Raw genomic sequence first — 14,511 nt, 5'->3', positions numbered from 1 at the left:
TTCCCTTCAAAAGCAGTCTCTGCGTGAGCTGTTACAGCTCTAAGTCCTCTTTTTTCACCTTGTTTAGTTGCCCTTTGTGACCGCTGAAGTCCACTGGGCTCCTCCATCCACGGGATTTCCCAGGCAAGAATACTGGAGTGGGTTGCCATTTCCTTCTCCACTAAGTCCTCCTAGATGATATTAAGTCCACTTTGAAACTGCTTGCCCGAGACTGGTTAGGAGTTTCAAAGACTCTTCCTCTTCCTTTACAAAAAGATCTCATGGCAAAAAGTGTTACCAGTTTAAACATATTACCTCTTTTCTATTCTCAACTCCCAACTTTTCTTGTTAACTTCTGGGGAGTGACTGCTGGCAGACTGAAACTGAAAATTATTACTGTTGCCACAAAGTTGAAAAGAAATAAAGGGAGTTTGCAGTAGGAACATTACTGAATTGAACACAAAGGATTAAAGAACCAGAAAGACACACTCTTAAGATGTGTCTTCTACTGAATCAAAGGTGTTACAATAAGATATTTAACAGCCATGCTTGGGACATGTTCGCTATGATTATGGAATACTGCTGCTGCTGCTAAGTTGCTTCAGTCGTGTCCGACTCTGTGCGACCCCATAGACGGCAGCCCACCAGCTCCCCCGTCCCTGGGATTCTGCAGGCAAGAACACTGGAGTGGGTTGTCATTTCCTTCTCCAATGCATGAAAGTGAAAAGTGAAAGTGAAGTTGCTCAATCGTATCCAATTCTTTGCGACCCCATGGACTGCAGCCTACCAGGCTCCTCCATCCATGGGATTTTCCAGGCAAGAGTACTGGAGTGGGTTGCCATTGCCTTCTCCCATGGAATACTAAATTGATAAATAAATACATACTTTATTTTTCCATTAGCTTCAATGTTTTAATCTGCTTTTGATCTTCATGTTTTATTTTAAAAGCATAAAATGTACACCCCTGCCATTCATTTTACAGAAATTAAATAGCTATGAAATTAACTTGCATACAGAATTTTAAACCTAGGCTTCTCTTACCATGGACCACAGGCTCTAGGACACAAGCTTGGTAGTCGCCACCTAAGTTATCGTAAATGCCTCACTGTTATAATCAGCACCTTACATTTCTAAAGGTTAAGAGTTATAACTATTTTAGCTAAAACTGTACTAGAGAGGCAGAGTTCACTAATCTGGATATATCAAATTAAGCTACAATGAAATACAAGAAGAATAACTTTTTTAATAGGCATTACAGCAAACTTCATGTAAAACGTACATTCAAATTATGATACTTCAAAGTCAGAAGGGAATAAAATATACCTAACTGTACAAGTTAAATACAATAATAAGATCAAGAATTTGAGTTAAAATTTACCAGGAAAATACCAAAAGATCAAAAGATTTCTGACAGAACAAAAATGACTAAAAAGAAAATAAAAGAAGTGACCTGATAAATACTTGTTCAATTTTAGGAACTCAGTATGAGGAATAAGACACATTTCTTTACAATTTAAAAAATGTCCAGCTTGGATCATCTTTTGACGTTTGTTCGTCTCGCTATTTTGCTCACAAGTTTCAGGCTGCGCGTCTCTGGCTGGCTAGCTGGCAGCGATGGTCTTTTCTGCTCTCACAGGCTCTTTGGGCCTACAGTAGTCCCAGGGCCGGCGATTCTCAGTGAACCCGTAAAGTTTCCTAAGTGCCACTCGAGCAGCTTCTTCTTCTGCAACCAGTACTGTCTCCCCAGGGCCTTCTGCAATCAGCTTTTTATCACTAGGAAAAAAACACAACAAAAGCCTGAAATTACATGGTGCATCATAAAACAAAGCACACGGATCAGTTTTCCCTGGTCTAATTTTGGCAGCAATATTCACCAAAACTATCAGAAATATTGTGCCTTTTCTTTCTACCAGCAGTGTATGAACTGCTGATGAAGGATGCGTTTAAGGCTTGCCAATCTGATAAGCAAGAGCATCTCATTTTGCTTTGCACTTCAATTAAAACTAAAGATGAAACATCTTACAACACCATCAATTTTCTCCTTTGCAATGTCTTCTACTGCTTTTATACCTACAAAGTCCTACATCATATAAAATCAGAAAAATATTTACCTAAATTTTAAAAGTCATTATAAATATTCACACTTTACACTTAACACTTCTATCCACCTGAAATCAACCTAAGCCAGGTCAACTGTTAATAAGAAACCTAAAAGTTCTCATCATGGGCTGACTTATTTTGATGGACAATGTTCAGTTTCTTTTTCAGTTCTAGGCTCAGTTGAAGGGTTACAAGTGTGGACTGGGGTTAAATCTCTATTACAAGTCAAATTTTTTCTAAAGATTAGCAGGATACTCCATGAGATTTCTATAGTGAATGGTTGGTTAACAAAAGCTACTATTAGCAAACCACAGATTATCCACCTTCCCCTAAGGATGACCAGCAGGAAAGGAAGTAGTGACTAGATCACCAAGGGAATGAAGTTTTCAAAAAATCTTTTAATGCAATTCGAGGTTTATTAAAGAACTGTGAAAAGTCAGTTTTTAAGACTTCTGATCAATATTATGAAGATTAAAATTTTACTAACCAGTATAAGCCAACAAAATACACAGGCAAAGCTGTGGTGCTTCCAGACTGCCTAGTGAGTCTAGATTCAGGAACTGAAATATTCCTTTTCTTCAGTTCTTGTACCAGTAGCCCCATGGGATTTATTATCTTCCAAATCTCAAAGAGTTCTTTTCCCGTCATTTGAGTAATTAAGAAGTCCTGCATGTAAAAACATAATTTATACATTTAAATTAGTATAAGGAAAATAAGGACCATAATTCAAAGTTTACTTTTAACAGAAATTTTAAAATTTAACACGATTAAGAAGTATGAGCTACTATGCATTGCGTTGACCAAAAAAGTCCATTTGGGTTTTCCATAAGATGTGACAGAATAACCTAAAGAAACTTTTTGGGCAACTCAACATAAAATAAGGAAAGTATAAGGGTATGTTGTACAGCAAAGGGAATATGTTCCTCAAGGTTTCTTCCTGGAATGATCTTCTTGGGCAAATGTCACTTCTGTAAAACTTCCCTAACCCTGCTGGAATTAATCGCCTCCTCTGAGCTCCCTCTACACCTTACAATACCTGAGGGCACTGTCCATGTTCTACTCTCTCTGCCTGTGAGCTGTGAGCAAAGATTGAAGCCTACTAAACTCTGGTTCCAGTGCTTGGCACAGTGCCTGGCACACAGGAAACAATAAATATTAGGTGAGTAAATGAATGAAATTAAGACTATTCAAACCAGTCAGTTCTACTATGGAGAGTGGCTGTGCTCACCACTATACCACCAACACAGTTCTACTATGGCAGATGTCACAGCTCTTGACTGAGAAATAAGATATTTGAATTATCTATCTCTATGAGGATCTATAATTGGAATTGTCAACAGAGGCACTGAAATATGGTACACAAGTATTTCCAAAATGTCCTCATGACTACCCTGTGAAAATTTCAAAATGGTGACCAAAAAAAATTGTTTAGACAGTTCTAAGACTCTACATAAGCTATAGTGATTGGGAGAGAATGGAAGTCAAGGGAGGATTTTGTTACAATTTCTTTAGAAAAAAATATTCAATTGCAGGGGAAAGAGGGGGCAGGCAAGGCTTTCCTTTTCACCTCAGGCCTAGAGGGCTTCAAAGGGTCCCCTGGCCTCTGAATATGAGGCAATGGACATTCAGTCAACTGGCAGTCAACACATACTCCTGCTTAAGGCAACAGTCTGGCAGAAGTTACCTGCAATAATGGGGCCGAAGTCCGCACCTGATGTCAGGGGTATAAAAATCCTTAAGACCTGAGGTGGAATTCACAGCAGGGATGTCATTTTGAAAGGAACCCTATCCAGAAAACTAGAAGCTGACACGCACATGAAGGCACATGGTTGTAAGGTTCCAGCTGGGAACAAAATGCTCACTAGTGTCTGTTTTAAACAGTGAGCAGACTCAGAAAGCACTAAACCAGCTTTTAGCCATCAAGTCAAGTAAACACCTTCTGCTTTCCTTTCCTGTATTTCCCTCAGCTCCATCTCCAGAGGTGTCACTTAACATACCTGCTTCCATAAGACAGATAGACAGATAAGTCCTGGCTGGGAAGTTGGAAGGGAGACCTTACCTATGAACGAAGTCTGAGTGCTGGTTAATGCGAGTGTCCTTCTTGATCAAAATGATCACATCAACTTAGTGTCAAAACTAAATACATAGATTCCAACAGTAAGGGATACTGGTTTAAAACACCTGATTTCAAAGGCCTGAATCAAGACTCTTTTTGTGACTTAAAGTGATTGCCTGGACTATCCGTTATGTAAGAAAAGACCAAAAACTCATGTTTTCATCCAAAAGCAAAGAATATAACTTCTCTCAATTGACAACTTCTAAAAATACAGTGGAGTTAAATCACACCAATTAAGTATTTTAATTAGGTAAGCTACGGGCTAACAAGGAAGTAGGTGTACATAATGCAAGTCTTACTCGCTCAGTTGTGTCTGACTCTTTGTAGCCCCATGGACTGTATCCCTCCAGGCTCCTCTATCCACGGGATTTTCCAGCCAAGGATACTGGAGTGGGTAGTCATGCTGATCCAGGGATCAAACCTGGGTCTCCTACATTGCAGGGGGATTCTTTACCATCTGAGCCACCAGCAAAGCCCAGAATAGGGACTCAGAAATCCAAGACTGTATCACTCAGAAGAGCAGAACAGCAGCTGGTACTTAAGCAAGGAGTTCTCAAGCCACACTACACCTTCCGGCCATCCTTCCGGCCAGGTCCTCTGGTCTCTTTCACTCACTAAACACCTGAGCGTCTACTGTGCAGGCATGACCCTTGTCCCTCAGGATGTAAAGCTAAAAACATGGCTGGTGGTCCTGCCATGAGGTGAACATTAAGTTTAATATTTAATTCACCTCTGATGTTGTCCTCAATAGTAAGAGACAACTGGAATAATAATGATACTATCATAAAAAGCTTTTTAAAGAAAAGGCAGAGGAACCAGAGATCACATTGCCAACGTCTGTTGGATCATTGAAAAAGCAAGAGAGTTCCAGAAAAACAACTCCTTCAGTTTTATTGACTATGCAAAAGCCTTTGACTGTGTGGATCACAACAAACTCAAAAATTCTTAAGGAGACGGGAAGACCAGACCACCTAACCTGCCTCTTGAGAAATCTGTGGTCAGGGAGCAACAGTTAGAACTGGACATGGAACAAGAAACTGATTCCAAATAGGAAAAGGAGTACGTCAAGGCTGTATAATGTCACCCTGCTTATTTAATTTACATGCAGAGTACATCATGCGAAATGCCGGGCTGGATGAAGCACAAGCTAGAATCAAGATTGCAGGGAGAAGCATCAATAACCTCAGATATGCCGATGACACCACTCTAACGCCAGAAAGCGAAGAGGAACTAAAGAGCCTCTTGATGAAAAGGAGAGTGAAAAAGCTGGCCCGAGGCTCAACATTCAGAAAACTAGGATCATGGCATTTGGTCCCATCACTTCATGGCAAATAGATGGGGAGACAGTGGAAACAGTGACAATTTTGGGGGGCTCCAAAATCACTGCAGATGGTGACTGCAGCCATGAAATTAAAAGATGCTTGCTCCTTGGAAGAAAAGTTATGAAGAACCTAGACAGCATATTAAAAAGCAGAGACAAGACTTTGCCAACAAGGGTCCGTCTAGTCAAGGCTATGGTTTTTCCAACAGTAATGTATGCATATGAGAGTTGGACTATAAAGAAAGCTGAGTGTCAAAGAATTGATGTTTTTGAACTGTGGTGTTGGAGGAGACTCTTGAGAGCCCCATGGACTGCAAGGAGATCCAACCAGTCCATCCTAAAGGAGATCAGTCCTGGTTGTTCATTGGAAGGACTGAATGCTGAACCTGAAACTCCAATACTTTGGCCACCTGATGCAAAGAACTGATCCCTTGGAAAAGACTCTGATGCTGGGAAAGATTGAAGGCAGGAGGAGAAGGGGACGACAGAGGATGAGATGGCTGGATAGCATCACCAACTCAATGGACACAAGTTTGAGTAAACTCTGGGAGTTGATGATGGACAGGGAGGCCTGGCATGCTGCAGTCCATGGAGTCGCAAAGAGTCGGACATGACTGAGTGACTGAACTGAACTGATAAAAAGCTTTAGGTCTTTCTCAGTTTGGATCAGAAGAATTCACATGTAACCTGCCAAGGTCATAGCACAAAGAAGTAAAGTACAAAAAATTTTTCTTTCTACCTCAAGCATGTGCCAGCATGTGTGCAACTAACAATCACCTACCCTGATGAAGAGTGCAGTCCTCTCGGGTCCGCTGCTCTGCAGCAAGGCTCCAATTACGGCAAAGAAAGTCTGCCGTAACACAGCTGGGGGGACAGGGAAGTCTGCGCTCAGCGTCAGCTGCTCCACCGCTAAGTTTCTGGCCACGTGACACACCACGTCCTCACTGGTGAGATAGTCAACCAGACTTTTAGTGCCTTCAGTGGGCAAGTCTGGGAACGCATCCTCAAAAAACTGCGTGAGGCATGTCTGTGAAAAAGATGCCCCTTGTTCAGAGAGTTCTTGATTATCTTTGAGGTTCAGAAGAACAGCTTCCTTCTCTATTCCGAGTTTTTGGCGTTTGGCCTCCTCGCTTTTAATATAGCAGCTATTAACAAATGCAGTTTTGAGAAGATCTAATGAAAAAGTTTCCTGTAACCGAGGGCCAAATGCTTGTATTTCAGCATGGTAATCCCAGTTGGGTTTCTCCGACCTGAAAATGTAAAACAGAAGACAGTAAGACATAGTAAAGAGAACAAGATGTTGCTGTGATGCAAACATTTCTCATTGTGATGCAATTTTCTTTAATCATATAAAGAAAATTTTAAAAGACTGAGCTTCATTTTAATTTCAGAATCTGATTCTCTAAAAATTGAAACTTACGTCATATGATTACTTGTGGTCCTTTGCTGGACTGTCCCTCTGAGTCAATTGCCACATCAAAGCAGTTCATCAACAGAGACTAAAACCTTATCCTCACTTTTAGGTTCTACTATTATAACCACAGAACTATGCTTTATACTTACACATGAAATACAAATTATAATTTCATATGTTCAAGTCATAAACACTAAATACATTATATTTATCTTGTATTTTAAGATTTGAAAGCATTCATTGAAAATCAGCAATAAAATCTAGCATCAATATTTTAAATAGGTTAAACCTTCACAATCATTCTCAAGAATGACTAAAAGGTCTTTTTAAAACTAAAGACAATAAACCAAAAATAAAACTCTCAAGTAAAAAAGGGCTGCAAAACATAAAGATCTGGGTTGTAAGTCATTAAAATATATATAATCTATAGAATATATAAAGTTTTAACAACTATAAAGCCTAAAACGACTAGCTTCACTATAACCAAATGTAGATTAAGAAGGAATACTATTTTATTATTGTTTTTAGGAAAAAGCTTAATATTCTGTGTTGAAAAAATATAGGACTATGAACATATATATTCCTACCACGTGTATAAACTAGATCCGCTTTTTTGGAGGGGAGGGCAGTATTAAAGTAGCTATCAATTTTCATACTAAATTTCCAAAGGAGCAATAACTTCAAAGCTATTCGGTGTTACGTCGGTTGTAACAGCAACAGTAACTCAAACAACCATCAAACGGAGCCATCAAAGAGTGAGGTACATCTTTTGTACGGCCACGACTACACTTCAAAGACACATTATTAAAAAGATGCAAAACCTCATGTACAGGGGGATCTTTTCTGGAGTTATAGAAAGATCTGAGGGTCTTCCTACCAGACTTTCCACTAGCAGAACAATATTAATTAATGCAAAAAACCTAAAGCCAAACTGTTTGCTTTCCTCTGGACAGCGGACTTGTGATTGTGTACTTTTTTCTTGCCCTATAGCGCAATACTGCTCTGTGCTTTCCTTCCTCTTGTCCGGACCCAAGGAATTCTGAGGCCGCAATACAACGCAGGAGCTAAGATACACAAGCCCGGTAAAGGTTACCCTCCAGCTGGCCTTATTTCTCACAAGTCTCAGTCTACAGGACTCCAAATGGGAGTTCCAAGAGCGTCGGGGGCAGCTACGAGCCCAACTCCTCAGCAGAAATGCATTCCCTTGGCCTCCGCCACGCGTCCACGACCCGCGGGTGTCTCTATCGCACAACTAGGGCCAAGCCAGGAGCAAACGAGCGATGAGCATCCCTACCCGCCACCCGGTCGAATCCGTGGGGGAGCGCGCCTCGGCTCCACGACCGCCACCCCTAACCTCTTCCCCCGGTGGCTCCTACCGGAGCACTGGCGGCGGCGGGCACCGGAGCAGGCGCCACCGCTCTAACTCCTTCTGAAACCGGAAAGCGGCGCGGAATCCCTTCTTCACTCCCCGAACCGGCGGGGCGAGAGTGGGGCCGGCCGCTGCCAAGAGGCAACGGGGACCTCGCAGCAGCAGCCTCGTCAGGCCGGATGCCATTGCACCGGAGAAAGCAATGGAGGGCGGAAGAAGGAAAGCCGGAGCAGTGTCGCGGTAACACAGTTCCCCCGGAAACCGGGAGACGCGGGAGAGGCGGGGGCTGAGCCAGCGCCCGGTGGGTGGAGGCCAGTGGGGGTGTTTAGCGGGCATGCGCAAACGTTAGGTTTTGTTTTGTTTTTATTTTTTTCCCTCAGTTCAGTCCAGTGGCTCAGTCGTACCTGGCTCTTTGTCATCCCACCATCTCATCCTCTGTCGTCCCCTTCTCCTCTTGCCTTCGATCTTTTCCAGCATCAGGGTCTTTTCCAATGAGTCGGTTCTTCACATAAGGTGGCCAGAGTATTGAAGCTTCAGTTTCAGCATCAGTCCTTCCAATGAATATTGCTTTATTACCAAACTATTAATTTATTTTTTAAACTTAATATTAAGTCACCAAAGAAGACTGTCTGAATCCTCAAATTTTGAACTGCCCACAAAACATGTAGATGTTGAAAGAGCACCTCTTTCCGTGATCTCTCTACTTGTTAATGGCATCCCCCATAGTCACTCAAGCTGGACTCCTATGTCTTCAGTTGTTCCTATTTCCACAAATACCCTCTTTTGTCCATGTGGCAAGTCTTCTTTCAGTTTATTTCCACAGGAGCTATCTGATGGCCAGCCTACTCCTCTCCTAGATTATTGTAGTCAGCCTCCATTGTAATCAATCTTCTTCCTTCCTTCCTGGACACATCTCACCCACATTCACCTCCCTGAAAACTGGTTCATAACAACAAACAGGCGGTGGTGACCAAAACCATCCCAAAGCATGCTACGACTTAGCTCAAGAATCTTCAGTGTTAGGATCTGGCAAAGATTCTCCTTGACCAAACTTCGGTCTGGCTTCTCTAAGCCGTCTTCTCAACAAGGCTTCCACCTCAGGCTCCAGTCTGCCCCCTTGACAGACCTGCATCACAGTTTCAACAAGAAAGTTAAGTCAGTTTAGAGAGGCTCCCCTCACCCGATGTCTGACAATCCTTGATATCTTGTCAAATTCATAAACCTTACTATCCTCCAGTTATGTCTGATCGCCCTGGCCTGCCTTTTGTAAGAATTCTGTCAACTTAGTTGAGGCAGAATCCCTTAGTACCCCTGATGTTTCCTCCTAGTACGTTTCCAGCCACTGACCTCTACCCTACTCCTTGGCTTTAAATCCCCACTTCAGTACAGTTTAGTCTCTCAGTTGTATCCAACTCTTTGCGACCCCTTGGACTGCAGCACACCAGGTTTCCCTGTCCATCACCAACTCCTAGAGATTGCTCAAAGTCATGTCCATCCAGTTGGTGATGCCATCCAGCCATCTCATCCTCTGTTGTCCCCTTCTCCTGCCTTCAGTCTTTCCCAGCATCAGGGTTTTTTCCAGTGAGTCCATGTTGTATTGGAAACTGAGCCCAGTTCTCTGCTGGGGTCTCTTTTCCCCTGTTTTTAGGGAATAGTTCCTAAATAGAATGTTATTAACCTGTCCAGCTCTCATTTTTCTTTGACAGGTCATACAACTCAGTTCAGATCTCTTAACTTAACCAATCAAGAGGAAGAATCTGAATGGTTCATTCCCATTTGTAAAAGGGTTCCCTATGGGCAGGGAAAGAAGAAAACAGGGATTTGATGCATATGGCAAAACAAGCTGATGTATTTCTGGGTGAAGCAAGTTCTCGAAGAAGAGGTGAGAGGGGATTGTGATTGGGCTTTGTGTTACAAAGCATGTGAAATACTGAAGATTCATGGAATATCATTCATATAAATTGAAGAAAGCACAAGGAACTGTTATTTTTACAGTATTTCATTAACTGAGAGAAATACTCTAATAAATGATCTACTAATATAGTTGGAAAGAGGAGTATTAAAGAAAATGGGGGGGGGGCACAGTTTTTTGCTTATAGAAAAATGCTCTAGTCACTGACCTTTCCTGAGTTCCAAAGAGTAGTTACTAATTAGGGGACTGAGGGAACACAGAAACAGGAAAAGCAGTCAGCAAGAAAAGTAATAATAGCTTAAACAATAGTTCAGTGATAACAGTCCTCGCTCCTCCTCAAGGGAGAGTCTAGCAATCTGATACATATCTTTGAGTTGTTTTGCAGAAACTAAGACCCCCCTCCTCCACCCAGGTGGAGAATGGTGACTATATGCTGACCAAAAGCACGTGTACCCTAGACCAGTCAGAACCAGAAGGTTGACGATTAAGATTTCTAAACATAACCCATCACCACCAAGCAACCAGAAGAAAGTCATGAGTCGCAACCCTTACCCAAATGTTGCCTTTAAAACCTTCCCTGAAAGCCATTCTGGGAGTTGGCTCTTTTGAGCATGAGCTGCCTGTTCTCCTTGCTTCTCTTACTCAGTTGCTTGGTCATTTTTTTTTTCTTTCTTTCTTTTATGACCCCACATACTGTAGCCCACCAGGCTCCTCTGTCCATGGAATTCTCCAGGCAAGAATACTGGAGTGGGTAGCCATTCCCTTTTCGAGGGGAATCTTCTCTACCCAGAGATCAAACCTGGGTCTCCTGTGTTGCAGGGAGATTCTTTACTTTTGAGCCATCAGGGAAGCCACCCTGCAAATAAATGCTGACTTTCCTTCACTACAGTGTGGTGTCAGCATCTTTGCTGTGCTTTGGGCTAACAGATCCAAATTTGGTTCAGCAACATTTATGCTCCACAGATACTAGCTGTGAGCATCCAGCCAGCTCCCAGCAACACCCAAGTCTGGCTGACAGTACCAGGCCAACTCCTAGAAGTCAAGGGCTGCTTTTCTCTTTCTCATAGCTTTGTGACTTTAAACAAGTGATTGGACTTCTCCATGGTTCCGTTTTCTCATTTCCAAAGTGATACTGCGAGCGCACTTCTTCACCTCTTAAATTGTTATCTGGATGAAGATAACCCATGTCAAAAAGTTATGGTTTTTCCCATAGTCATGTATGGATATGAGTTGGACTATAAAGAAAGCTGAGGCCAAAGAATTAATGCTTTTAAACTGTGGTATTTGAGGAGACTCTTGAGAGTCCCTTGAACTGCAAGATCAAACCAGTCAATCCTAAAGGAAATCAGTCCTGAATATTCATTGGAAAGACTGATGCTGAAGCTGAAGCTCCAATACTTTGGCCACCTGATGCGAAGAGCTGCCTCATTGGAAAAGACCCTGATGCTGGGAAAGATTGAAGGCAGGAGGAGAAGGGGACGACAGAAGATGAGATGGTTGGATGTCATCACTGACTCAATGGACATGAGTTTGAGCAATCTCCGGGAGTTGGTGACGGACAGGGAAGGCTGGTGTGCTGCAAGTCCATGGGGTCGCAAAGAGTCATACACGACTGAGCGACTGAACTGACTGAACTCAGTAAAGATTCTAGGATCGTGCTTGGTATGCAGTCACCACTCAATGAGTGCCTGTCAAAGATTCTAAATTGCATTCTTATTTTTCGCACTTTAACATGTCTGGAATGGAGGTGTGGTCCAAACAAAGGCTTCTTAGAATGGATACAGTATAGTATTGTTATATTCGATAGGTTCTAGTTTAAGGGACAATTCCTCTTCACCGCCAACTGCTCAATCCATTCCTGGACCCATTAGTTTCCTTTTCGAACTTTGTAACCTCCCCCACTTCTCAGGCGAGCCCTTTACAGGCCTCTCTCCTGGCCACGTAATTTTTAGCTGCGCGGCTTCCTCAGCCAATACGGTAGACAGCGCAAGCACTCGGGAGCTTACGGCGGCGCGGCACCCACGCGGCCGAGGGAGCCGGAGCGAAACCCAACGGGTCCCCGCCCGCCCGCAGTCAGCTGATGGGCCGCCCGTCGCGGAGACCGCCGCCGCCGCTCGAACATGGCGGCCGAGATCCACTCCAGGCCGCAGAGCAGCCGCCCGGTGCTGCTGAGCAAGATCGAGGGGCACCAGGACACCGTCACGGCCGCGCTGCTCATCCCCAAGGAGGACGGAGTGATCACGGCCAGCGAGGACAGGTAGGGCCGGCGGCTGGTGCCCGGCGGGGCCGAGGTGCGACGAGGGCGGCCCGGATTCCACCGGCGCCCGGGTGTGGGGGCCGTGGGGGTCGCCGGCCTCGGCCCTCTCCGCGTGGGGGCGTCTACGGCCCCCGGGTCCCGCGGCCCGTCGCCCCCCGCCAGCCCGTCTGGGTCGCCGGGACCCCCTCCCTCGAGTTCCCGCCCGTGGGGTTCCTCTAGTCTCGTCCCGCCGCCGCGATTCTCTGGTCCCAGACCCCAGTCCCTGCTTCGCACTTCCCGGTCCGGGACACCTGTCCCAACCCCCGGCCACTGCGCTCCCCCAACCCGAGACCCTCATCCCCGCCACGCCCCTCTGGTCCGAGACCCCCCATGGTATGCCCTTCGAGCCCGGGACCCCCGCTTCCCCCAACTCTCCTTTGCGCAGAGCTGGAAGCGTCCCCTCCGCGGTCCGTTCCAGGCCGCCTTCTCTGGGAGCCAGGACTGGCCTCCTGCTCCCGCGGGACCGGGTGCCAAGGATCCCCTTCTTGCAACAAACCTCCCAGGGCTTCAGCACTTTCTGCCCTATACTGGGGTTTACACCTCTCTTTGGGCGCTCACCAGGTCTCTAGATCAGTTATTTTTCCACAGCTGTTAGAACCACCTGAATTGTTATTCACAAAACTGTGTGTTTCCGCCCCCCCCAAAAGTGACTCACTTAAGAAAAGACTCTAAGAATAATAAAAATGCTGTTTTTTTTAAAGAAAATTTGATATTTCCACTGTTAATGGAAAACCAGTAATCCCTTGCCACAAAAAATTGATGGCTAAAACGTTCATCTCTGTGCACCTAAAGTCCGCTCTGTCTTGTTACCAGGGCGTCCTGCCCATCATACTTCGGGAAACACTGATCCGATGCGATTTTCTCATTCTCCCCAAGAAAACTGAGGTTCGTGAAGAGGCACAGAAATGCACCCCAAGATTCCCCAGTCCAGCTCTCTGGTCTTTCCAGGGTTTTATGATTGGATGGGAGAGAGATTGTTTGTGTTGTAACTTTAGCGTTTTGTAAACCCTTAAAAGTTTCAAAGGTTAGTAGCTTTACTGTGGGAATTTGGAGGAAATGACTGATGTTTTTGAGGGATACTGTTTGCTTGCTGCAGTGAGTGTTCTTGAACGGTGATACTGCAAAAGTGGAAAGTGTTTCTGGAAGAAGGAGGGTTCTGCTGTTTTGTTAAAGTGGGAGGCACGGTACAGCCTTTCCTCATCTAGTTTTTGTAGTCGGTAGTTTTGAGGGCCTGCTCCCACTGAGAAGAGGAAACCTGAAACCCCCAGCGCCTATTTGACCTTTGTATTTTGCTTTTGAGTGAGTTTGTTGTGAGCAGGCAATTTAGGAGTAACTGACCGCAAACGAGGTGGAGAGTGATTGGTTAAACCTGGATGTGGGCGTGTCACCAAGGAGTAGGAGATTGGGGTACCTGAGCCACAGGCAGAAATTGTTCCTGTTCAGTTGCTAAGTCTCCTGTCCTCTCAGGGAGAAGAGGGGACTGTTTGAAAAAAAGACAAAGGACAGAATAATGATATTTGCATGATATGAACATAGATGGAGACATCACTTTATACAAGTTAGCTGTCTTTGTTCAGTAAAATATTTTAGTCATGACTCATGTGTGTTGGGTAAATTGTGTGATTACTGGCCAGGAGCAGTGTTGATCAGTGTTTTATGGAAAGTGATTACTTAACTGCTCTGGGACTGAAGTGTTCCGGGAGATACTTTCATGGGGGCACAGCAGGGCCCTGGCAGACCGGGTGGGGGTTGGGGCCTCGGGTTTCTGATTTGTGTTTCAGGCCCCTGGAACTTCCTGGGAGGCAGGACACTCTTTGTAGCAGGTTCTACACTTTATGAGATTTATGAAAGCCCATGGCTATGAGGTTTTTGTTGTTGGATGTGGTGGTTTGTTTTTACATTGTAATAAGTCTGTGTCATATTCTTCAATCGTTTGTTTATTCACTCATTTATAGATTTAGAAATAATCTCCTTATTGAGTGCCAGGCCCTAGACAGAGCAAGG

At 44.2% G+C, this 14,511-nt stretch overlaps 2 protein-coding genes across 2 annotated transcripts in view; one reads left to right on the top strand and one right to left on the bottom strand.

Moving 5' to 3' along the window:
* Positions 1–864: 864 nt before the first annotated feature.
* MRPL44 (mitochondrial ribosomal protein L44) lies at positions 865–8,531 on the bottom strand. Its single transcript, XM_020877726.2, has 4 exons — positions 8,307–8,531; positions 6,298–6,766; positions 2,567–2,745; positions 865–1,752 (listed from the first exon to the last, which is right to left on the bottom strand). The coding sequence occupies exons 1-4, from the start codon at positions 8,483–8,485 to the stop codon at positions 1,581–1,583; spliced, it is 999 nt and encodes a 332-aa protein (XP_020733385.2). The 5' UTR covers positions 8,486–8,531; the 3' UTR covers positions 865–1,580.
* A 3,739-nt stretch (positions 8,532–12,270) lies between these two features.
* WDFY1 (WD repeat and FYVE domain containing 1) overlaps positions 12,271–14,511 on the top strand; it is a 51,442-nt gene continuing 49,201 nt past the window's right edge. Inside the window, exon 1 of the mRNA XM_020877717.2 lies at positions 12,271–12,468. Within this exon, the coding sequence (XP_020733376.1) occupies positions 12,332–12,468 (137 nt within the window). The 5' untranslated portion in view covers positions 12,271–12,331. The remainder of the gene's footprint in view (positions 12,469–14,511) is intronic.

This window comes from Odocoileus virginianus, chromosome 30, assembly GCF_023699985.2.
Source record: "Odocoileus virginianus isolate 20LAN1187 ecotype Illinois chromosome 30, Ovbor_1.2, whole genome shotgun sequence".
Taxonomy (NCBI): domain Eukaryota; kingdom Metazoa; phylum Chordata; class Mammalia; order Artiodactyla; family Cervidae; genus Odocoileus; species Odocoileus virginianus.
The sequence above is the reverse complement of the archived record's forward strand: the minus strand, read 5'-3'. Positions and strand labels throughout refer to the sequence as shown.

What these genes read in the sequence shown, in the direction of transcription:
- MRPL44 (XM_020877726.2), bottom strand. Translation starts at nt 8,485, where the DNA reads ATGGCATCCGGCCTGACGAGGCTGCTGCTGCGAGGTCCCCGTTGCCTC. An exon ending in GGACTGCACTCTTCATCAGG is followed by an intron (nt 2,746 to 6,297) that starts GTAGGTGATTGT and finishes TTTTACATGCAG; the next exon opens with GACTTCTTAATTACTCAAAT. An exon ending in TATTTTGTTGGCTTATACTG is followed by an intron (nt 1,753 to 2,566) that starts GTTAGTAAAATT and finishes TTTTTTTCCTAG; the next exon opens with TGATAAAAAGCTGATTGCAG.